The 25,526-nt window shown below is 39.2% G+C and overlaps 1 protein-coding gene across 2 annotated transcripts in view; it reads right to left on the bottom strand.

The window, feature by feature from the left end:
* Window positions 1-24,915, bottom strand: part of CEP295 (centrosomal protein 295) — a 43,517-nt gene extending 18,602 nt beyond the window's left edge. For both annotated transcript variants that reach the window (XM_082278703.1, XM_082278702.1), the window contains exons 1-17: window positions 24,876-24,915; window positions 23,161-23,291; window positions 22,232-22,432; window positions 20,289-20,413; window positions 19,417-19,510; window positions 14,478-14,591; window positions 13,443-13,583; window positions 12,148-12,331; window positions 10,135-10,326; window positions 9,011-9,235; window positions 7,639-7,742; window positions 5,950-6,162; window positions 4,785-4,873; window positions 3,587-4,658; window positions 2,459-2,630; window positions 2,165-2,317; window positions 517-738 (exon numbers count right to left, since the gene is read on the bottom strand). In XM_082278703.1, coding sequence (XP_082134829.1) covers window positions 517-738; window positions 2,165-2,317; window positions 2,459-2,630; window positions 3,587-4,658; window positions 4,785-4,873; window positions 5,950-6,162; window positions 7,639-7,742; window positions 9,011-9,235; window positions 10,135-10,326; window positions 12,148-12,331; window positions 13,443-13,583; window positions 14,478-14,591; window positions 19,417-19,510; window positions 20,289-20,413; window positions 22,232-22,432; window positions 23,161-23,268 — 3,409 coding nt within the window. In that variant the 5' untranslated portion in view covers window positions 23,269-23,291; window positions 24,876-24,915. The remainder of the gene's footprint in view (window positions 1-516; window positions 739-2,164; window positions 2,318-2,458; window positions 2,631-3,586; window positions 4,659-4,784; window positions 4,874-5,949; window positions 6,163-7,638; window positions 7,743-9,010; window positions 9,236-10,134; window positions 10,327-12,147; window positions 12,332-13,442; window positions 13,584-14,477; window positions 14,592-19,416; window positions 19,511-20,288; window positions 20,414-22,231; window positions 22,433-23,160; window positions 23,292-24,875) is intronic.
* Window positions 24,916-25,526: the final 611 nt, after the last annotated feature.

Raw genomic sequence — 25,526 nt, 5'->3', positions numbered from 1 at the left:
TAGCCTTCTATTTTTTGTCTCAACCATATTTTTAAGTAATTTCTTACATACACTGATCTTTCAGAGGATATCTAAATCAACACACTAACACTTCAGAGGCCTTTTTAAGCACTGATTTCCTTTGTATCACTACAAGAATCATTGGGTATTGAATCAGGAACACCACTGGTCTGCCCAAAACAGGTTCCCACCTGCAAGACCTGCAAACCTTTACAATTCTAAAAGTTACAGATGAAAAGGACATGCCTTGGACAAGAAACTGTTGACTAGCAGTGTAGTGCAGTGTGGACTTCTTACTAGAATGGTAATGGATCACAAAAACCCAAAAGATAAAAACTCATTCATTCTGAGACAAGTGCTTATTGAAACATCCTTTTTTACACTTAAAATTCAATAGCATTAAATAGCACTGCATGCTCTTTAACAACTCAGGTCATATTCTACAAATAAACAGCAGTAAAATCAGCAATGCTGAATGGTGTTCACAAAACCCTTGAAGGAAGAGGATTTTCTCACCTGAATCATATGAAGTCTCAGCAGCCATCATCAGCAATTCTTGCAATAATCTCCCTGATGGATTAGTTTGCCTTGGACTTCCACTGCAGGCTTTTCCTTCATAGTTTGTTATGCCCAAAGGAGAGGTGCCTTCATGAAGAGCATGACTGTGATGCTTCACACATGCAAACTCCCCAGAGGCTGAAATCAAAGAAGTTTCTCCAGTACCAGCATCTGTTCTATCTGAATTTAAAACATTTGTAATCAGTTTGGGTATAGAAAAGAAGTGCTTTGCGCGTCATGAGGAACATTAAGATGCACATTCTATTCTACAGAAATAACCTGCTGAATTTGCATGGTCCCCATTTTAATGAATTTAGTTGTATCACATCAGTAAACACATTTGCATCACAGTCTACAGATTATACAGGCTGAAAGATTATACAGATCATAGACTTCTCAAAAACTAATTCCTAACTCCACCAAAGTATTTCCTCAAAAAAAATTCAAACAAATTTTTCCACATAGCAAATCCAACAAAACTTTCAGTAACTTCTCCAGATCCAGAGGCAATGTAACTTCTCTGCTCTGGTTTAAAGATTTCTTTCTCTACAACCTGGCCTGTGAAACAGCCCTTTTTGGCCACCCAACCCAGTAAAAATCTCAACTTTTTACCGCCTACCATGACCAATGGTTTGGTAATATAGGAATAAATCACGTGTGGATCATAACAGTATTATACAGCTAAGTGTAAGTTACTAAGCCAAGTGCTTTTGGGAACATAAATACATTCTTCAGTCAAAACCTTACCCCACAGAACCTGCTATCTAATCAAGATACCAAATAGGTCAAACAAGAATTACTCTGTATAAACTGATGCTGACTAACAGTAATTACTTTTCTTTAATTGAAGGATGTCTCATATCAGCTGTTTCATTATTTTGCTCACAATGAATGCCAGCCTGACAGGCCTATAATTACTCAGATTGTTCTGTTGAGCCCTTTTAAGAACACAACATAAAAAACTTTGTAAAATATGCATTACATTTTAGATGTGAAGAGACCTTGAAAAAAAAAAAATTAAATGTTTACCTTTAGAAAACATGAGTTTGTTGTACCTGTTAATTAATGTTCCTTATAGAGAATTGCAAAGCATTGGCTGCAGACTGTAACAAATATATTTATGAAATTATAACTGCTCTTCAAATTTTTTTTTGCAATGAGTGTTTTTTAACTAGAAAAAACAACATAAAAAGATGGCCTGAAAGTTTCTGTAGAAGCTTGATACTAACATCTTACTTGAAAGATTTCACAGTCACTTTCCCGGTATGCTCAAAAGGTAAACACTCAAACAAAATCTACCAACTTCTCTTTTGAGTTATTGTACAACTGCCTATTAACACAGACCCTGCCCAAAAGAAAAATCAACAAGGAACTAACATCATGGAATAACCATGAATTCTGTTCTCCTGGTGAAATTTTGTTTAAATTATGATTTTCTAGACAGACACTCACAGGATAAACTTTTCTGAACTACAACGCACTTTGCTAGTTTTTAAGTTATACCTTAAGAAAGGCAAAAATATCAGCTATTATTTCCTAATAATCTCGAAGATTATATTCCTCCAATCTACTCATAACAGCATGTATTATATATTTTATACATTACCTGCAAAAGAGAGGCTGCAACTTTTTGGTGTGTCTATCTCTGGTATAACACTAAGTTCATGTTGTTGCAAACCAAGCCCTAACTTGACTTTTGTCACTGGTGGTTTGGAAGATCTCCGCTTCTGCTCTCTACAGAGAACTTTCTCAGATTGGTCTGTAAAACAAAGTTGAGTATGTTGCAATAATATGGGTACACACACCCACATATCTCAAATTAACTTGGAGAGATGGAAGAGAACTCCAGCTCAGCTGTAAACCAATAAAAATTATAATGAAAAATAACACACAGACTTACCAGTTTGCTCAACTGGACGAATGCACCGAGAAATCGTTTCACTTCTGTGAAATTTACTCCTGCCACAATTCTCTTGCTGGTAGTTTTCTGAGACTTGGAGAAAGTCAGTTCTATTAATCCAGTCAGGCTTTTGTGCCTCTGTCACTTCTTCATTTGGGCACATACGTTTCACCTGAGAAGGGGGAAGCATTTTTATGTAAGATTATATTTATACTAATTTATCAAACAAGCATTTTTTCTTGTGTGTATTCCACATAGGACAGTATTGAGCATGTTGAGAAAGCAGTTTGAGTACACAGGATACTGGACAGATCTGCTTAGCTCACAAAAACATTTGGACATAGAGGAATTTTACTTAGCTCTACAAACCGAATGTGCTAAAACTCAATTAGTTACATTTTCAAGGCCTTTGTGAGATTAGATCAGAGTACTCATCATTTTTACCAGAAACAATTTCTTAAAAGTCTGCTTTTACTTTTTCAGCTCCTGAATTCAAGAATTTTGGATGTTTGGAGGCTGCAAAAATCAAAAGACAGGAACTCTACAGGGAACAGTTATTCTTCTAAGATGGCTTCAGTTGAAAAAAAAACACAAGGGAAGGCAAAAGGAGGCTCTTTAGTGGCTCAAGAATAAACTCGGATCTTTCTTCTGTTACTGAGAAACAAGCAAATTACAAGTCAAGACTGCAGCTGCCAAACCAATTTCCTAGTGAGTACACACAAAAAGACAAGCTTTAAAAATAACCTATTCAAGATGCTTATGATATCCTTTCAGGTACTGTTTAAGTCTTTTTAATACGAGGGCTATTTTACACATAGAGGTGCATTTATAGTTAAGAAGACAACTCTACCTACAGGAATTTCAGACAACATAACAATTTCAATAGGCATTATGCTCAGAGACCAAGCACAGACGTTCACAGTATTTCTGTTAGACTGAACAAAACTGTGCTCTTGGGGCTTACAGAGGAAAAGTACTGATTACAAATCACAAGTCCTAATTAAAATTTTCATTATGGTAAATCACCTGAAACTATCAACATGGGGTACTCTGTTAACTGGCAGCATTGACTCATAAGTTTGATCACCTCCTAGACGACTCCCCATGCAAAGTGTTTGTAAAGCTTACCTGCTTGTTTAGAAATTCTCTCAAAGCCTCTTGCTGTCTCTGCATCTGCTCCTTCAATTTCTCTTGCTTCTGTAAAAGTAGTTGTTCCTGTATTCTCCGTTTAGAAAGAAGAGCTTCTCTTTGTGCATCTAGCTGTTCTTGCAATTCTTTCAAATACTTTTGCTGAGCTTGGATGTTTTCTGATGAGGCCAACACTCTGTCCCTTAAATTCAATATACCAGAATAGTAATTTAACAAAGATGCATCTCCTGGTTTTGATATCAATAATTCCTCAACACCCTGGGCTTTAGATTCTTCACGTGCTAGAATCCTGGGTTCAGAAGAACTGAGCAGTTGATCAGGGCTTGTTCCGCTGCTGCTCTCTACAGATACCTGCTGACAGGCTAAAGGATCAGCCAAGGCTGATCTCCTTGTTGCTGGCATGAGGGATGTCTTAAATGGATGTTCTTCTCCAACTTCTGTCTCTTTCTGATAGTTAGGTATCTTCTGAGCTAACTCTTCAGAATGCACTGTTTCTGAAAACTCAGAGGAACTTCCTGCAGGCAACACAAATCTAACGTGTTGTCGCTGTGCTTCTGGTTGTGTTCTTACTGCAGTGACTTCTTTCCTGACTGACCCTGATGGTAACTGGGACTGGGATGGTTCTCTGATGTGATTACTGGCAGTTTTGAACTTTCCCACTTGTTCCTGTGAAGGACAGTCACACAGCAAGTTAAACTCTCCATGCTTCGATTTTGATGCTTCTGAAAACTGCACTGATCTTCCAGGACAAATGTTACGCATTTGCTCTTCCTGCTTCTGTGAAGATGGTTTTTCCAACAGACGCAACGCTCCTGAATATGCAGGTAATGACCGCGCATATTCTTGGGTATTGACTTGTTCCAATGCCTGGGATTGTGTTGGCTGTGCTCCTTGCCTCTCTAGGAGTGGCTCTGAGACAGGATCTAAATTTATGGATTTTGTTTCCATTGAGCTCAGAGGTGTTGCAAAAGTAGACAAGTACCTTTGCTTCAGCATATTCTGATACTCCTGTAGATGCTTTCTCGCTTCTTCAATGGTCTGTTTGTGCAACCTGAACAGAGTGAAAACATGATCAGAGCAGTGCAAAAAGAAACATCAATTTCAATAACCAAAGCAATTCCAATTACTTTGAACAGGCATTCCATAAAGACACTTCACAGTCCATAAAGACGCTTACCTTTTTTGCTGCAGAAGGCGTTGTTGAAAATTACGGATCATCCGTATATGACTGTCTTCTCTTGGACTCCTGGTGTCTGATACAGTAGTCTAATCAAAATAAAATAATTTTAATTGCACATATACAACTAACTCACAGAAAACTATTATGGCAACAACCATAAGCTGTGTGTTCTTCATCCTAAGTTTACAGAAGCCACTGGGTACCACCATGTTTGAAGTCTGTGAGATTTCAGCCTGAGGCAATGAAGCTAAAGGAGTTTCTAGAACGGATGGCCCACAGCTACAGTCTCTCTCTGCACACACCATCAAAGTCAATGGTGCTTACAGCAGCTCAGCCTAGAGGTAAATATACCCTGCAAACTCAGGGAGCAATGAGCCAATACAGCTGCACTTCCAAGGCAATCAGACTCTAAAAAGAGCACAGGTTGTGCAAATGAATCAAGATTTTTATATATAAAGAAGATTACTTTCCTTCAACATCCTCCATAAATTCCTCTTCTTTAAGTAGCTGTTTGAGATTTAAACAGACAAAGGGAGATTTTTGTGATTTTTTTTTCCGACTATGATTTCTTTTTTCCTTCTTGAAAAGCGTTATGTCTACATGCCTTCATCATTATGTTACTCTAATCAGATTTTACTAACAGGCATTATAAACAGACGTGCTGTCCCTTGGACTATAGAGAGACAATACAATAGCAAAAGTCACAGAATCATAAAATAACAGAATATCTGAGTTGAACGGGACCTACAAGGTCATCAAAGTCCAGTTCCTGGCCCTGCACAGGACCATCCCCAAGAGCCACAACATGTACCTGAGAGCACCATCCAAACACTTCTTGAACTCAGAGGCTTGGTGCTGTGACCACTTCTCTGGGAGCTGTTCCAGTGCCCAACCACCCTCCTGGTTAAAAACCTTTTTTCATAGCGTCTAACCTAAACCTCCCCTGACACAGATTCATGCCACTCCTTCAGGTCCAGTGATACCATGTGAAATAAACCTTGTACACTAGAAAAGGAAGCTTTTATACATACAAACTTCTAATTCACAGCCTAAGAAATAAAAATTGTCTTGATTGATATAGTTTAAAATTGGTAAACGGTGTTCTTTATTTTTATTGTAATAGTAACTAAAAACCTACACACAATTTTCTATAATTCTTCACCTCATGTTCCGTTTGGTTCTGCTGATCTGTGGAAGGGAGACTGTGGCTTTGCACCAGCTGACCTTGCTCTTCCTCTTCTTTTTTTTTCTTAGCCTCCTCCAAACAGGTTTGCATTTGGATCTTCAGATAATCAGCCTCCAAAAGAGCTTTCTCTTCCTCAATTTTTTTAATCAAGGTCAGCTGCTCCTGTTTCTGTTTCTCTATTTCCTCATTCTATTGAAAAGAAAAATGAGGGGGAATCTCTAGAACTGAATGACGAAGAAACCAGACTGCTCACACACCACCACCACACACAAACCTTTGTTTCAAATTACAGAAGAAATTCTATTGCTTGTGACAGGTATTTCCAAATTGCAACAGGCCTTTAAAAGTAGTTCTGAGGTTTACAGGAATAACTTTGTTTTACTGGCTCAACATCTCTAACAATCCCTGAATCCATTTACTATTGCATTATTACCTGTTCTCAAATTAATAAGATGAATAAAATCAGAATCCATTCAAGATACGTTATCACTTTCCAAAGACTGCAAAAGAAGTCCTTTTCTTAAAGTTACTTGAGAAATCTATTTTGAATTTCACTGAGTTTTCATCAGTGTTGAACATATTTAAACGCTTATTCAAGCTTTACAAAAGCTTCTGAAATAGCTAATATTTAACCACTTTGAGAGTAGTCCATAAACCTCTGAAGTAGTCTGTTTATTCTCTTTCCATGTACCTATCAGCTACAATTCACTTAGATCCACACTTAGTAACAGCATATGTGCTTTTAGAATGAAAGCAAAGAAAAATTTCGAAGTACTGGCAAAGATGAAGTGTACAACAGCCTTTAATGACAATCTGAATGGGGATGTCAGGAAAAGCAATCCAAGAAAAAGATGGGCCTGAGAACAGCTTTGTGGACACAGCAACCTGTACACCTGGCCAGGTGAAAAGTGGGAAGAAATGAAGGTGAAAGAAAGTAGCCACACTTTCATGAAGGATTTGTTGCTTGGTTTTTTTCCTAAAATATTACTATTTTGTCAAATCTTTGTTTCCTTTATTTCTGAATGTAAACTCCACAATTTAAGGCTGCACTTAGACCCAAATTTCAACTTTTAACTGGTAAACCACCACATAACAGCTGGCAGGTCTCTAGGGATACAACAAAAATTAAAATACAACGAAACACATACACAATACATATAATGAATAATACACAAAGTTACTACTTGTTAAATATAATAGACATAGCATTCCCAGGGACACAAAAAACTTTCTGCATCTGCTTCCTAGATAACCAGAAAAAAAATTACTCAAGGTTTGTATGCTTTTCCTGTCACTCTAAACACAATCCCATAGACTTTCCTACATTATTACACAGGGTTAATAAAGTTTTCAGAGTTGTATATTGCTGACTATATCCTCCCTTCACAAAACAAAGGTATTCATGTACAGCTGGGATTCTCATTTAACCATGGTTGCATCCCTTGCCTACAGCACTTGTTAGATTTGAAGGAACTGGGGGTTTCCACTCTATTCTAAATTTCAGCTACAGCTTTGCTGTTTTTGAAAAGTATAAAAAATGTTACAGTAAAAGTTTAAATGTTAAGAGCACCTATAGCTGCTGTATAACCTGAAACATTTTAAAGTCCTCTGTAAATCATTTTTTTACACTACAACTGAGATAGGAATAAATACAAACACACTTACCCACTTCTGTCTCTCCTCTTCTATTCTAATTTTAGCTGCCTCTTCCATTCTGGTTTTAGCTGCTTGTTCTTGAGGATGGATTAGAACTGACTTTTCACCTGCAACTGTATTTTCCAACATTTTCATAGGGTCTAAAATATACATGTTATTTGGTGTAATTGCAGTCAGAGAGAGCCTTGGATCTTCTTCACATCTTGCTTTACAGTTTCCCAATACCTCTAAACAAATGCATAAGCTGCTCTTGAAAAGATCTTTATTTTACTACTCTGCCTGTCTCCATAATCTGGAAAATCAGTTTTTTATATTATTTAAGTCTTTAATGGCCCTTTATTATATGTCTTTCTTGAATACACAGTAATGTCCCAGCTTCAATGAGACCAAAAATTACTTTTAACAGATTACTTGGGATCCCAAGAGCAAGATTATCCTGAAGAATCAAAAGCCACACATTAACCTCTTGGAACAAAGAGGGTCTAAAACTGGCAGTCACTGGGCAAATGATGTAACATTTAGCTATTGCACAAAAAGCAAGTCTCAATCCTGTACTGTTAGCTTCAATAGCAGCACATTTTCCCCAAGGCATGGTTTCACTCATGCTGCACTCTCCAATCCCTAGGCATTATGCTGGCATAGCCAAGTACATGACTGAACTAAATCACTTTATCTTGTTTAAAAAAACAAGCACCCTATCAAAGCAAAAAAACCCAAACAACCAAAACACCTGCCACAACTTGATGACTTTAAAACTTCAGAAATCCCACTCAGCATACAAGATCACCAACTTCAGCACTAGCCTAACCAGAAGTGCACCAAGGACAGACATGGGAAGTAACCCCAAGATGATCTGGCTACCAAACAAATTGCAATGTCTAATTGCTATAAATTCCAATTTTACAAAAAAGGGTTTTGGAATGGTGCCTAAAAGCAGAGAAAACTAATCAGCTTATGCTTGTCTTGGGCATTTACAGCTGTAAATCTCCAAAGAAAGCAGCTTTTCCAGTTCAACAGGTACAGGACTTCAATGCCGACTTCTGCACTGAGAATTCTATCCCTGGAGGCAAAGACCTACTAAAGCATGGCAACACCAACAGTGACAACAATTTGGGTGAGATTTGAAGGATAGAAAGATATTCTGGACATCTGTTCTTTTCAAGATCTCAGGACAGGTTGGAGTTAAGAGCAAAAACCTCTCCTATTTGTGGTTGCAACAAATCCACAATGCCTTGTGGGCTCAGATAGGAAACTATACTTTCATTCACCATGACAAAACATTTAACACTGAAAGTTCATTGAACAGTTTTGCCATAGTCCCCCTGTACAAGTCTTTTTGCTCCTACACAACAAACTTATGATGCAAGTATGTACTACATACCTTTGGCTTCAGATACCGTAATTTTCTGCTGCTCCTTGTTAAGTTCTAAATCATATAATGGTCTCTCTTCACTAGCAATTGTGCCTGATTCAATAGTCTCAAATTCACTTTGACTCTCTTTCTCACTTTTTGATGTCCACTCCTCTTTTTGGCTTCTAATCTTGTTCAACAATTTCTTTAAGGCAAGTTTTGATCGAGGCTGGCAGGCTTCTCCTTCTTCATGCTCTATAAAGAATATATACTGTTAAGAGTTTTGGGTAATGAATATCTTCATATCATAAAAAAAAAAAAACCAACTATTTTTTTTATTGCTTACAGAGTTGGACAAATAGCTCAGGTATATTTTTAAAATCTTAGCAGTATTTTCTCTTACCTGCAAGAGAAAAGCAGTAATGTGTCTCTGCAAGCTATAAAAGAAGGGCTAAGCTGGATGCAGTGTTTTACAGTCAAACTGTAGCAAAAATATGCAGTACTATCCCCACACCTGCCCTCTGTGTTGTATCAGCACTGGAAACACTATGCACCACAGACCAAACACCAGACTGTGCAACTCAAGGGATGCAGAAGCATTTGGCCAAGCAGCAAAGGTCACTGAGACACTTCTGGCTCACATCACATGACCGTGGACACACCACAAGCAAACAGGACACACTCATGCATCCGTTCCAGCCTACTCACAATATGCAGCAGCTCAATCACAAACCTGAACATAAAGGACACACAATAAGCAGACTGTAAGCTTTAACTTTGAAATATCTCAAACCACAAAATATTTAAGTTCACACAGCAGCATCAGTCCATAATTTATACTAATTCTATAGGAATAATTATGGATACTAACAGTGTAGTTTTTACAACTGAGAATTATTCTCGGTATACTAATGAACTGAAGCATATCAGAAAAAGACGTCACATTTTCATTTTTAAATTCATAATCATTAGGTTATTATCATCTATGCTAAACATAAACCACATGATACTGAAATATTTTACATACATTAAGAAGTTTTACTAGTTAAAACATTTCAGTTATTACTCAAATTAATTTATTTGATATACTAGACTAATCTTTTCTAATATAAAATGGAAAGATTTAAGTTAAATATGAAGTTTAGAAGTTTTACTTTCTGGTTCATTGGGGACCTTCTCTTCTATCACATGTTCTGATTCTTGTTGAGTATCACAAGGAAACTCTGGTTGAGTGTCACAAGCAGATTCTTGCTCCAAAGAGATATCAAGATCATTATCTTGAGCTCTGTTAGAAGGGGCTGGCAAAGGTTGTGGCTCAAACCGCAAAATCAGGTCTCCTTTCATATCTAATTAAAAGAACACAACAAAATAAAATGACCATTTGGAATACAAAGCAAACAACATTGCCAGACTACACTCATACACAGATCCCCAGGAAATTCAAGTATCAATAGGTTATTTCACAACAGATTCAATCCAATTTTTTTTCCCACCAAAATAGAATATTCAAAACTGTTTAGATCAATAGCCATCTATTCATTCAGAACCTCCACAGCAGCATCCACTAGAATATGCTATGTTTTTCAAAATAAAAGTTGATGGGATGAAAGGCTCATCTTTACACCAAAAGCAGCTCAAAGGAAAAATTACACACAATCCCAGTAACTTCATCGGGGAAAAGACACACCCTGACCTGGCTGCTCACAAGGCTGCCACAGAAGAGCGATCACATGGTCCGGGTGTGAAATCCCAGAACACTGCACAACAGGAATTCTCCCATGCTCACCTTAGTGACTGAGGAGGTTATTGCCTACAAGGGATGTGGGGCACAGGGGAAGATGGAATTGTATACTTGTTACTTAGGGGAGGAACCCAAGGCAGGGAAAGGAAAGGATCAAGTTAGGGGCAGAACAAGCATGAAATAAAAATATAAAAATAGTGAGATAAAATGAGACAGTCAGTACACTCATCTGGCCATGCACTGTTCCTGACAGTCTGTTCTGTATTCTCACTAAATTCCACTTGTAGCTGTTTTCCAATGTGAGGAACACTATATTTTGTATGCATGTGTGTGCATAGGTATATAAGGGCCAGCAACTGGAATGGAGACCAAAAGTCACAGGTGCACCTGTGTCTAAAGCACTACCACCTGCAGAGGTCATAATGAGTGCATTTAGGTGAGTATGAGTATCAGCATGCAGTGGCTAGCAAATCGCAAGCCAGACTAGCCAGTAAGAATGGTAAGAGGCTCAGGAGTTATACATCAGGCAGCTGTAAGACTGGGCTAGGTATTGCAGAGGCCAGGGAATCTACAAGTTGCCTAGTGGAGGGATCAGGAGATCCAAGCATTCAAGCCAGCTACAAAGGAGATGAAGGGATCCTAAGAAACCTGCCAGCACATGTGTGTGCATCTCCAAGATTACAAGAGGATCCAGGATCAGCTACTGGGCAGACTGAGTATATAAGGTCAGTTCCAGGAATCCATTGTCTGTGCGTGTCTGTGCGTACGCTCACATGCTCAGCTGGGTCTCTGTAGCAACAACTGGAGTTGAGCAGCAGATCTTGGGGGTTCACATGCCCAGGAGTCAGCAACTTCAAGATCAAGTCTTCTTGATCCTTAGAAGACTAAGGATCAAGGGCCAGCTGCCAGGTATGAGTGAGTGTCTAAAGCTATTCACCAAGTGATCCATAGCACATATTTGAGCACATGTGCATCTGAGTGCATACACGAGTATGAGAGGTAACTGTAAGGCTCCAGGATGATCACTGGGTAGACTGGCTAAGACCTATGAAGGATCTGTAGTACAGCAGATAGAGACGTGGGATACAGAGCGCAACTACTGGATAGATTGAGTGTCTAAGAACAACTGCTGGAGGGATCCATACCATATGGACAGACATATATCCCCCTAATAGGCCTTCACCTTGATCAGCCAGAGCAGTAAACAGAAGGAGGCCATTTGTGCTGTTGGTACTTAATGCTAGCGCTGTTTTCCCTGTTGGCCTGCATGGCCCCCTGTGTGCATGTGCCCTGGAAGGCCGCTTGTGTGTGTGCCTACTGTGGATACACACACAGCCTTGCCACCGGTTGGACCTGGGCAGAGGCAGCTGCAGCAGCCTCTCCTCTACCGGGTGCCAGATTCAGCAACCTCCAACAAAGAACTTACTCCAGTCTTCGTTGTACATTTCTTCAAACGCAGACTCCAGTTCTCTCTGCCTTTCTTCTTTTATTTCCATGCGTTTGTATGGTGGCACTGAAAGCTGAGGTGGCATCTGTGCGACAACCTGTCTCCTGCGCATCCGGTCCTGAGCTTGCATTTGCTCCAGTTCTTCCAGGAGCCTTTTCCTGTCCTTCAAGTATAAAGAAGGGATAACATAAACCTCCAGTGCTCACATTCAGACAGCCATGCAGCAGGACCGATACAAAATGCTTCCATTTGGTTACCATGATGTTTGTTTCATTTTTAACGTTCAAAGTTAATCTTATTCTAGGGAGAAAGTACTTCCTTAGGAGAAGGCTGTATCAGACCTTTAGACATAGGAGTCATCAATACTAACTAGAAGATTTCATGTTAAATAAAGGATCAGACTCAACACCTGTAGGCCAACTTCCCTGAAGAAAATTAAATCTTCTGTTTTATAAGGTAAATGAGCATTTCTTTTGGCAAGTGACTTTTGCTAGTACATAATTCAGCAATTGTTACTTTTTAAGATGTAATCTATATACTCTTTGGCACACTGAGTACATGTGAAAACTATTAAAAAAAAAAAAAAAGTAGTTTGTTGGGGTTTTTTTCTGTTAATTTCAGGACTACCAGTAATATTTCCAGAAACCCCCATTTTAGTTTGGTTACTCATTCAGGGTTAATCATATCTCAGGTGATAAAAAGGAAGCTTTTGCTTTTTCTAGCCACCAAAAATACTTGTGAAGCTAACAGAAAGTAAAACTTTTTCGAGTGTAGCTGTCAGTACAGAGACTTTTCTCGGTAGATCAGTTTTTACTTCTTAAAGGAAACAATTTCAACACTTACAGTCTTGCACACTAACAGAATGTCAGTCTTTAAGTAAAAACCTTGAAAAGCTTTCAAAAAATAAAAAAACCCGTTACCTTCTTAGCAATAATTTTTTCCCCTGAAGTACAGAATAACCAAGTCCAACTAAAGCTAATGTGGAAAAGTAGAACTCATAACCTATTAGAAAAGTTTTGCTTGACTATTACCTGTTCATTAATAGTTGGTCAAACATTCATATAACAAAAATTAGAGGATATTCTTTCCTTTTCACTTGTCCCAAATGCCAAAATAAGTAAACAGATTTTGACTTTTTTTTTTTCAAAGACATTCTGCAAACTTCATTTAGTTCATAAATTTCTCTCCTGTAATTCCTTTATTCATCACCTACCTACAACTTATTTGACAGTGGTCGTTCTGACATTAAAAACAGGCATAACTACTTTGCCTACCTTGGCCAACTGGATCTTCTTCAAGGCATGACTTCCTCTAACATGTGCCTTTTCAAGCTGCTTTCTTCTCTCCCTCTCTGCCTCCTTCTGTAGTTCCTCCAAACGTCTCCCCTCTTCTTCAGCAGCTAAATGAGCATCTGGCTGGCAGTCAATCAACAGTTTAGTCCACTAAGTTCTTTGATCATTTAAAGCATATGTAACAACAAATAAATGAATAATTCTGCAGCAAAAGCACTTCAAAAACAACATACAATGCCATATGAACATCCTTGAATGCTTATGTTGCAAGCAGGACCAAGCTCATTTTTTTTACCTTTGGAAAAAATGCGTATTTACATATTTCGTAAGTTTAGGTGTCAGAGTTTTCCAGTTTCAAGCTGTACCAGGGATAATAATTTATATGATTTATTTGTTATAGCAGAGTGGTTATTTCTCCTACAATGTATGGTAAAGTGAATAATATGGTCAACATTACAGATTGAAAATATTTCAAGGGGTTTTTTTCCCTTGTTTAAAACAAAACCACGAGGATAGAAATAATCAATCTCATTTGGGAAACCAGAACAATCTGTGATTTTCAAAGAACAAAAATCTTACAAACATGAAAATAAAAAATACTTAGGGGAAAAAAAAATCATTCCAAATAAGCAAGGCAAATACAAGGCAAGGCTGGGAGTATATTGCTAAAAAGAGAGGAAGAGAGAAAAGCAGGGCAACTGCAGCTATCAATTCAGCATAAGCCATAAGTCTTCCAATTTGGGTGTTTGAACTTGATGCCAGTCTTGTGATCCCACCTTCTTATAAAGGCCTGTTCACAAAGTGCCAGGTGTGATCCCCCAAGTGACCGAGCACGTAACAGGCTTTACAAGTCTGCCCATCTGAGATTCTCTTTAGTAAGCCGTGTGAAAGCTGCTTTAGACAATTTCATATCTTTAAACAGGTTCTAGAAAACCCAACAGCTGATATCCAGACACTGGATGCAATGTAAAGAAACATATATGCAAGCCTGTAGCACAAACACTTGGAGCTAATCACCTGCTCTCCGTCCACTTCTCTGTCCACCAAAGCTTCAGAAATATGGTAACGTGTAACACAAAAGTTGCCAGCACCAGAGGGCTTCATCGCAACAATCTTTTTCACGTCAAAACTCTGGGAAGAAAAGTACAACTACAGCTGTATCAGAATATTATCTCCAGCAAAGCAACTAAACAGAAGTGATCTGTAAAGCTAAATTATTACTAAAAGAAATCCACCCCACCAAATTTTGTCCTGGAAATATTGTTTAAAACCTTATATACGTGTAATAATTAATAAACCACATCAGCACACGGCAGATCTAGAGGACTTTAATAACTAAGAGCATCTAACAGTCTTAAGCAAACCCCTGCACACAAATTGACGCTCATCAGTGTTACGTTTCAAAAGCACTCATTTAAAAGCACTGGAGTTTAATGCAGTAATACAAATCCCACTTACAACAGCTGTCACACTCAGAGCAGGGCAACCGCAGACCTACAATACAATTATACCCAACAGTAAAGCAACAGTTGTCAAGTAGAGACTTCCTTCAGGAAACTCCGAGCCATTATGTCCAATTTATTAGTTGACCACAGAAAAGAGCATTTTCTGCAACTTCACTGGAAAGTGTATATCCACAGAATGCTAAATTGCTGGGTTTTTTAGAAAGTTTTGGATACACTAACCCATTTCAATGCTTTTCTGGAAGTTTGAGCAATGAGCCATCAGACCCTCCTCTTCCTTGGCTTAGCCTCATGTTCTCAGTAACAAAGTAGCCAGGTTAGGTAACCCAATATCCTGTAGGACCTGCCTTTAACATCTCCATTAATTTTCTCTCAACTTGCCATTCCTTCTACTTTGTCCTAAAAAGGGATTCTTATTCACATTAACTAAACCAGCAAGATTCACAGCTTGAGTGGTCTAAAACTAACCTGACCATAAAGAAATGCACATGCACAAAGAGCAGCATTAAGTCTCAGGAGTATCTTAAACTTATCTCTGCATAAGAAGAGGCATACAAAATTTCAGAATTGACTATCACTATTTTATGAAGACTGTAGAAAGTGAAGTCTTTAAATGAAAATCAAAGAATCATCGAATCATTGGAAAAAACCTTCATCAAATCCAGCTATTAACTCAGCACTGCCAAGTCCACCACCAACCCACGTTCCTGAGTGCCACAACTCACATCTTTTAGGTACCTCCAGGAATGGTGACTCCACTACTTGCCCAAGCAGCCTGTTTCCAGGGTTTGACAGGCCAGTGAAGAAATTTTTCCTAATATCCAGTCTAAACCTCCCCTGGTGCAACTTGAGGCTATTTCCTCTTGTTCTGTTACCTGTGTGAGGAGACCAACCCTCAACCAGTTACACCCTCCTTTCAGGCAGTTGTAGAGAGTTATAAGGTCCCCCCTGAGCCTCCTTTTCTCCAGGATAAACACCCCCAGCTCCCTCAGCCACTCCTCATCAGCTTTGTGCTCCAGGCCCTTTCTCAGCTCCGTTGCCCTTCTCTGGACATGCTCAGGACCTCAATGTCTTTTTTGCAGTGAGGGGCCCAAAACAGATAAAACTATTTTTAGCCTTACCAACAGAACTTCAGTAACTTATTTTATAGTACTTAAACAAATGCATGTTATTCTAGTAGGTAAAAAAATAAACTGCTAAATTTCTTAATCAGTAAAAATCATTCTAATTGTAACAGATTGACATTAACCAAAACACTTGCAGATACTGATTATTGCTATGAAAATGGACAAGTCCCAGGTCGAAACCTCATTAGCCAGATTGCCAGTGCTTAGCCTGTACTGGGTTACTTTCAGAATGTACAAATAAACACCTCTTCTGAATTAGTTTTAAAAATTTTAAATTAACAAACCAATAACAAATAATTATTAATTAAATGTAATCAATCAAACCTCCAGAATTTTACTCAAAAGCTGGGAAGACACGAGAAATATGTTGGAGGCTGCAATTTTCCAATTAATGTCAAAATCAATTTAGGCTGTAAAAAATACCATACTTCCATCATAGTTTTGTAACTCCTTCCTTATTTTTTTCCTCCTTCCAAAAGCAAATAATTCTATTCTAAAATCTGGCAAAACTGGAGCAGCAAAGTATCGTGAAATGGGACAAAAAACACAACAAAAACCCCATGACCCCAACTCTACAAATGGTATGAATAATCAAGCAGAGTATAGTGACACTTTTTAGGTTTTATTTTCATTACATAACAATCTAATAGATCATATAAGAAAAAGTAAGTTTGCAAGAACTCTGCAACACTTTTCAATAAAATGGTGTTTACAGTTTAACTTAAGTAACTTTTCATTTGCTCTAACAAAATATGGCCTCAATTCCTAAAATCCATACTTCTGAGAACCAAAATGGGTTATGTCATTAAAAACACTTATTTTCTAACTGGGTAAAGTAACAATAATAGGAGTATCTTTAGAGAATGTTTCTTATATTCTAAGTAATCGTGCAATGAACAACAGTGCCCAAATCCCTTTTATGGAATTACAGTAAATTGTTATTGCAACAGAGCATCAGATTATGATTATAGTTGTATTCAATAAGCTCCTTATGCAAACTGATTTAAAAGAACAAGCAGACTTATTCAGATGACCCTGTAATTTGCTGTTTTTCACAGCAGTTAATGTTAAACAATTTGAATTCAGTGCTTTTTGAGTAACACATTTGCAAGACAAAGCCCTAGATTTACCTTCCTCTGAACTGAGTCAACATCTTTTGTTTTCTCTCTCTTGAAGCAGAAACAGGAATAAAATCTCTCAATCTTTCAATTACTTAGCATTTTCCCCCATGAAGTACATGGCACCCAATAACTCTTTGAAGAAAATACCTTTATTCTTCACCCTGTGCCCTCCCAGCCATAGATCTACAACAAAAGGATTAAAATCTATACAGATATGAAAACTAGGAAAAAGGCTTAAAGTCCGCTAGTCTTTAAATGGAACAAACTGACACACTGTGCTATATTGAAACAGAGCAATCTCTTTCCTCAACAAAAACTCAACATGTCTGCAAAATTACTGATTCACTTTGCCATTTTCACAATGTGAACTTCATAATAGAAACAAAACTCACATACTGTAGTGTCTGTAGAAAATCCAGATGTTTGCAAACTCTGCTATAAAACCAGTTACAAATCACATTTGTTGAAAAGGCGAGTAAAGGACATTTGCTAATGGGTGCAAATGCACTAATTTTTGGAAAGGAACAATACTTAAATAGAGTACTGACCCAGACATGTCATCCAACACAAGTGTATATGCAATTCTGGTTTCACCAGAACCTAGAGAAACCTGGAAACAAAGCCTTCTTGCTTCCCCTGGTGACAAAATACTAAAGGACGAGGAGAAAATTCTTCATTTGTAAAATGGAAGGGGAGATGCATTACTGATGTTGCTAGATAGAAGTTTAAATTTTTAGTATTTAGTATATCTAGTATTTAAATTTAAAGTATTAAATATTAAGCACTGTGTGATTTTAGTTGTTATGGAGGTTAACTGCAGTGACTTTCTATGGGGCGGGGTTAAATAAAATGCAACATAGTACACATTCTAAACTGCAAAAGTTACTACAAAGCAAAGCCAAGCATTTCATGCTTTTCCAACAATGCCAAAGTGAGCAACAGAGGCACCTGAAAACCAGGAAATAAAGAGTCAAAGTTTGGACTGATGCAGACTTCACCTGCTCTACAACAGACACACCAGGAAAACACCATGTGGAACAACATAGAGGGAAACAGCAGCATGAAAGGGAGTGTGAATTCACCTGAACTGTACCAGACAGGAGCTCATTCCAGATGTACTAAATTTCAATACTGCATATACTTCACCAAAAATAACCCCAAACTTTACCACTCCTTTACAACACTTGTTTTAATCTTCACTCATATCCAGCTTACACAACATGAAAACCCTTGGGCTGCAGTGAGGAAATCTAGAGAGAAACTTGTACTAATGGAAGCACGTAGGTACTCCTCCTAATCATTCTTAAAACTGTGAGGGTCAACCTTACTCAGTTTTTCCAGATACAACATGAAACCCCTATCATCCTGCACTCTAACCTGTACATAATGTGCTGGGATGTAGCTGGAAAAAGTTTTGAAAGCTTCACTGGCTCTGAGAGGGGCTAGTATACCTCAATACTTTCTTTTCCTGTCAGTAGTTTCAATACCCCTGAACCCAAAGGTCTAAAAGGGCAACACCACATGAGGCAACTTAAACTCTGCGTTCATGAAGTTCTATTAGTTAACTCCAAAGTAAAAATGCACGTAATGTTCTTTCTGCAGTTCAGATCTGCAATCCTACAGGAAATTCTACACGTATGCACCAGCTCTATGCAGAATGAATGGGGTACAATGCCACATCTAAAAAGGCTGCAGCCTTCCAAATAGCCTTGGGTGATGGTTTCCCATCAAAATTAAAGAGCTCACCCTTTATTCAGTACTCCCTACAAGAAAAAGAAATTGGAGGGAGAAAAAAAACCCCAAAAAAAGCAGCCCCACAGCTAAAAAGACAGAATTGCCTTTATTACAGAACTAAACAAAATGCTACTAAATGCATCAGTATGACAGAAGGCTGAGGAGGCATGTAATGTACATGCTGAGAGAGATAATTTTAAAGTTTTGTACCACTAAGGTTACCAAATGAAAATGAGATATGATGAAAGTTTAAAATGACACATTAACTACAAAAATAAGAGTCCGATGACAAGAAATAAGATTCATACATAACAAGAGGTCAGTAAAGTAGCAAAGCTTAGTAGCAAGAAACCTGCTAATACAGAATTAATTTTTTCTCTGGGTTTTTGCTGAACCAGTCTCCTTATAGTATGCAAATACCAACTCTGTATGTCCTGTTGTGAGGAGTCAGACCAATAAATATATGTGCTACCCCTGAAATTGTGATCACTGTTGCATCAGGGATACATACCTCAAAAGGACGTGGTGGAGGAGGTGGCAGGCTTGCAACTTTGGCTGCTCTTTGTCTTTCCACTTCCAGAGCACGTTTACGTGCATCTGTTCGTCTTGAGGGACAAAAACAAAACAAACCACAAAAGAGAAGATAGAAGGAAAATTATTTAAGCAACACTGACAGAACAGTGCAAAATAAAAAGTAAACCTAAAATCAGATTCCTAAGTACCTGCATTGAATGCTCAGGCCATAGGGATGGGGAAGCATATTGAAAAGACAACAGAACTTAGGCTGGAAGGCAGCATTAAAAATTACTTTCTTCAAATTATGCAAAAATGTTAATACACACAAGCATTCCGAAAGCAATGCAAAATCTCTGCTTTTGACTTAAGTTTCCAGAAAGCATCATGCACTTTAACATAATTTAATTGCTTGAGTGTAGACATACTTAACTATTTAATTAACAGGTCTCAGTTCTACTCAAGCACAACTATGCCCAAAAGGACGTAGACCATTTTTTATGCCAGCTCAAGTTTGGTCCTATCTACTTAATAAAAAAAAACGAAGAAGGAAGACCATGACAAATGCACTAGGTCCTTTTTACAAGTGGGTAACTCTCCATCACGAACTGGCCTGACAACATTTCATTTCATGTATCACTGAACTCCTGGTGAATCTGTAAGGCCAGCTTGAATATTTGACATTTTTGTCTTGGTTTTAAAGCTACAGTTTTTATCAAAAGCCACAAGCTTTGTCCATGAGCATTAATTCTCTAACCCATAAAATTTCAAGACTGAAAAAGCTCCAAGCAAGAAGCATCAAAATTTTTGCCTTTTACCTTATGACACTGTAAAATGCATCCTTAATAAAACTAAATAACTATTGCATACCTTGCTTGCTCACGAAGTAATCTTTCTTTTTGCTGCTTCTGTTCTATCAGAGCTTTTCTGTGTCTTGTCTCTGCTCTTTGTTTCCTTTCCTCTGCTTGCTTTGCCAGAGCTTCTAAGTCAGGTTCCTTAACATTAAAATACTGTAATCACTTAATACAGAATTTTACTCACATCTCATAGTATCAGTATGATATTTCAAATTACATATTGCTGGTAAGAAGCACAAGCTCAAAACTACCTTCTACTGTATTAGGGTAAAAATACTCTAATAACTTTTCTTTCTCTGACATCTTTATTTTCTTCTTCTCTGCCAACAACAGCAGCGAACCTGACACATTTCTCAGCCAATTTAACCAAACACTGATGGAGAAATCTTAGCTTCCTCTGCATCAGTTTGATGAAAAAGATAATTTAAACACAGTTATATATACACCCTGTAGCAAATGCAGCCTCAACCGCATAGAAGAAGCGTGTTACTACCCTTCAGTCATTAACTGCAACAATCGCGTATCAACAGAAACATTTACGATTAGTTCTCTGTTCCTGTAACACTGGTACCACAGTTTTCTGCAAACTCACCCATCCTAGCATTGGAACAGACTTTATAAAGAAGTTGATTTAGTGACACTGATATATGGAAGAGCATTAATGCTATTTTACTTGGGTTTAAAGATCCTGACTAATTCAGGAAGTAAGCTACTCTGCAAAATCCACGTAAGAAATCTATGGCACCTTTGGCTGATTTCTGTAAACCTGGGTCAGAGTCAAACCTATAGAAAAATTCTACCCAGCAATCTCGATCTCTCAAACAGAGCCTACACAAGTTACAGAATTTTAAAGAAAGTGAAACCAGTTTATAGGTGCAGAATTAAAAAGTGACACCCATTTGCAATCCATGCAAAGGCCTCTGCATCCCTTACCAAGGCTTTTGATGTCACTGGAGGGCTGAAGGGGAAAAAAAATGTTAAGTGTATTTTCTTAACTGTAGAAAAGATCCATGGTAAAGAAAAAATTACTGTATTACTGGCATAACTGAGATAATGAGTCACTGTGTGCAATTTAGTCAAGTACAAACATACATGATCATACATGTATACAAGTTAATAGAAAGTAACTTCAAAGTCTGCCCAGCAAAAGATTTAGCAGATAGGCCCATAGACTACCCTGTGGGAAGATACCTGCAAAAAAGTACATAACCACTTCTAAAAAGTTTCCATTCTTAAAAAGTTGTCTATTTAGGTATCAGGACTCAAAAACCAGGAATGTCCAAAGAAAAACCAAACAAACAGCAATTTTGGTATTTCTAAAGCATCAAAAATTTCTCTGACAATATATGCTGGTATTGGCTGGGATAGAGTTTATTTTCTTCACAGTGGCTGGTGTGAGGCTGTGCTTTGGATGTGTGCTGAACACAGGGTTGATAATACAGAAATGTTTTTGTTATTGCTGAGCAGGGCTTACACAGAGCCAAGGCCTTTTCTGCCTTTTGTGCTGCCACACTGGCAAGGATGTTGGGGGTGGCTGGAAGGAGACACAGCCAGGAGAAGCTACCCCAACTGCCCAAAGGGATGTTCCAGACCATATGACATCATGCTCACTACATAAAGTGGGGGAAAGAAGGAGGAAGTGGGAGATGTTTGGAGTGATGGTGCTTGTCTTCCCAAGTAACCATTAAACATGATGGGTCCCTGCTCTCCTGGAGATGGCTGAACACTGGCCTGCTTGTGGGAAGCTGTGATTTAATTCCTTGTTTTGCTTTGCTCTGTGTGTGTGCCTTTTGCTTTCCCTATTAAACTGTCTGTATCTCAACCCGTGAATTTTCTGGCTTTTACCCGTCTGATTCTCTCCCCGATCCCACAGGTGAGAGAGTGAGCAAGCAGCTGCCTGGTGCTTGGCTGCTGGCTGGGGTGAAACCATGACACAATAACATTAAGCTCGCTTACATTCTCCTTGGCCTGTCGGTGACCCTCCCCAATCGCTCTTAAGCTTGAGAAATACAGTTCTTCCAGGGCTTTCATCTTCTCATCCTGTGCCTTCTGCCATTCAGCTCTCAGTGCCTCCTCTAACAGATGCAATTGTTCTTCTTTCCTCTGCTTTACCTTCTGCCTTATCTGGAAGGAGATATACTTCTGCTGCTCTCTGACCTGTAGAAATAGCATTCATGTTTTGTCAGCAATTCAAGAAAAAGCACAACACTTTTTGCAGCAAGACCTCCCACAACACAGTCTACCCTCCTTCCATCTTTCCATCTCATCTACTATTCCATTCATAATCTGTCCAGAAGATACTTTCAAGTTGCTGTTACCTTTTTCCAAAATTAATATATAAAATAATAAATTTAATCTTAATTAAATGCTTCAGGTAAAGTCCAAAAAGTGACATACAAGTGACAAACTGCCAAAACTGCTTGGAATAGCCTTCCCTCCAAAAATATAACACAATAATTTACGAAAGACTCCTATTACAATTCAACATGGTTTAAAAAATATCAACCACTATACTGAAAACTAAGTAAATATACTTTATTATTTTCCACTTTGTATTTTAGGAACTTCGTTTTCACAGAGAGGGTTGTCAAGCGCTGGAACAAGCTGCCCAGGGAAGTGGTTGAGTCACCACCCCTTGAAAAGCTCAACAGACCTGTAGATGTGGCACTTAGGGACATGGTTTAGTGGTGGACTTGGCAGTGCTGGATTAATAGTTGGATGTGACAATCTCAAGGGTCTTTTCCAACCTAAGAAAATTCCACCATTCTACAATACTACTACCTTGAAATTTAGTTTTTACAGGAAATAATCTTTTCAGTTACTTTTCTTCAATTATTTGTTACATCATCAAATGAAATACAACACATGGAAAAATACAGGCATACCTGTTGTAGCCTTAGTTTTCTTCTTCGTTCGTATTCTTCTTTCAGAAACATGGCTTCTTCATTGGGACTAAGCCTCAATTTCCCAGCTGTTGCAAGTTTCCTCTTCATCTTTGGATACGTTGAATAATCAACTTTTTTGAGAACAATGCAAAGAAAAAGAGAAATTTTGCATAAATGACAGTAACAAAACAGCTATAAAAACAGGATACTGCCATAACGTTGTCAAATCTATCATGGTATCTGCATGTGAGAGTTACAACTGTTCATGTCATTCCCAACCGGAGGCTGGACTTAATAATCTCAGAAGTCTTTTCCAACCTTAACAACTCTAACTGTAATCAACAGCATTGGCTCTGTCACAATCACAAACAGAAATGCTTTTGAACTACTTTGAGCTATGTACCAAACACTGCAGTAGTATCAGATTCACAGTCTACTCTGTGGACCAGCCATGAATATTTGCAAAGTGAAGAGTGAACACCATTCCACCCTGGGAAGATTTAAAAACAAACCTACAAACTACTGAAAAGCACACCCCACAGTAAGGCAGACTGGTCACCCAGGTGATTTTTACTGAAATACTCTTGTAACTGTTGTAGAGAAGACGTAAGATACAACAGCAAATTTGCTAATGTTTTTGGCTGCACTCCAAGGTTTTCTTCCTTACAGGCTCTGAAACTCTAGCAACAGCCTGTGTGCCAAGCATTTCACTGGAAAGCTGGAACTGCTCACTAACGATTTTTTATTCAAGTTTTCTTAGGAAGACAAGTTTCAAATTGTTTCCCTCGAGATTTTACTGTGGAACAAGAATCTTCCGGTTCTACAGACCACTTCCCATTTTCCTTCTAATTACGATTTTCATATGCACAAAAAAAAAAAAAAAAAGATGACTTCCATCTAATATGTAGCCTAGTCTAAAATTCCCCTCCCCCCCATATTTTTACTGGATCTTTAAATATTTATAACCCTGGAAATATTCGCACGAAAGAAGCAAGCAAAGACTTTCAAAAGCCACTGTTTAATTCTAAGAAACTAGTGAGCAATTCATATAGCACTAACCATTTAACCAACATGACACACCTGGAAACATTTATTTTCAGCGTCATATATACTGATCTTGGTATACTTAGAGACAGACACAGTATCACAGGTAAAATAGCAAGACTATAAAGAAATCAGGTGAGGTGTAAAGCCGAAGATCCTTAAGATAGTTTTGGTACAGGGTTACTAAAGGAATGAATCCCAAGCTCTTTACAGTATTAAGCGGGACAGTAGCATCCTGGTTCCTGCCAGCCCTCGCTTAGTCACCCGATGAAGTACAGAAGTTTATCACAAATTAAGCAGCAGATTACTACATTCTCTCTCTCACACACACACATTCCTAAAGAGAGGAAAAACGTGGAGGATGACCAATGCAAAGCCTAGATCTAAAGGAGAAGAGCCGAGGCAGAGATTGCAAACGCCGCGCTTGCCCGGGCTCAGCCGCAGGACAACGCGGGTGGTGCGAGGCGCCGAGGGCCCCGGGTCCGCCCGGGCCGCTCCCGCCAGCCACCGGGAGCCCCCGCCGGGGCCGCACCTGGATCCGCCTGAGCTGAGGAGCGACAGTGCGGAGGGAAGAGAAAGTAAAACAGCGGGGGAAGGGGATAAGGGAAGGGGATAAGGGAAGAAAAAGGGAAAGGGAAGGGGGGAAGCGAGCAGAGCCGCCCCACACGCACCCTCCACCGCCGCCTGGGCCCTCCCGGTCGCCGTGGCGCCAACGGCCACCGCCCCCGCCACGTGACCCCGCGCCCACCACGGGCCGCCAATGGCGCATGCGCCCCCGCCCGCCCCCGCTGCCCGGGCCCCGCCCCTTCCCGCGGTGGCCAATGGGGGCTCGGGACGGCGGCGGGGGCGCGCGCGGCCAACATAAAACAGGCGCTGTGGGCGAAGAAGGCGTTTGCGCTCCATGGCGCTCTCGCCCGTCCTTCTGTGCCCAGTCAGCCCCTTCCCGATGACCGATCTAAGTGCGGACCGCCTAACGCGGCAATCTCAGTGCGTACGTGAAGGGGTTCGTCAGCACGGCTCCCTCTCAGCACTGTACCAGTAGCTCGCAGTCTGAGTTTCCGAGTGCTGCGTGGGAGGGGCACTGGTCAAGCTTGAAGCGCTGTGGGAGCGGAATAAAACGGAATCCTGCTGGTTCTGCCTCATTTCTATGCAGTTTCCCTGTTCAGCCCTCTCTTCGGTTGCGCTGTGTTAGTAGAAGGAGTATCATAGAATCATAAAATGGTTTGGCTTGGAGGGGGACATCGAAGATCATTTAGTTCCAACCCTATTCAGGCTATGGCAGTGCCCCTGTACTTGTAGTGCTGCTCTGCCTATCTTCCAGG

Source organism: Coloeus monedula, assembly GCF_965178545.1.
Source record: "Coloeus monedula genome assembly, chromosome: 3".
NCBI lineage: Eukaryota > Metazoa > Chordata > Aves > Passeriformes > Corvidae > Coloeus > Coloeus monedula.
Note: the sequence above shows the minus strand (reverse complement) of the source record. Positions and strands in the feature narration are given on the sequence as shown.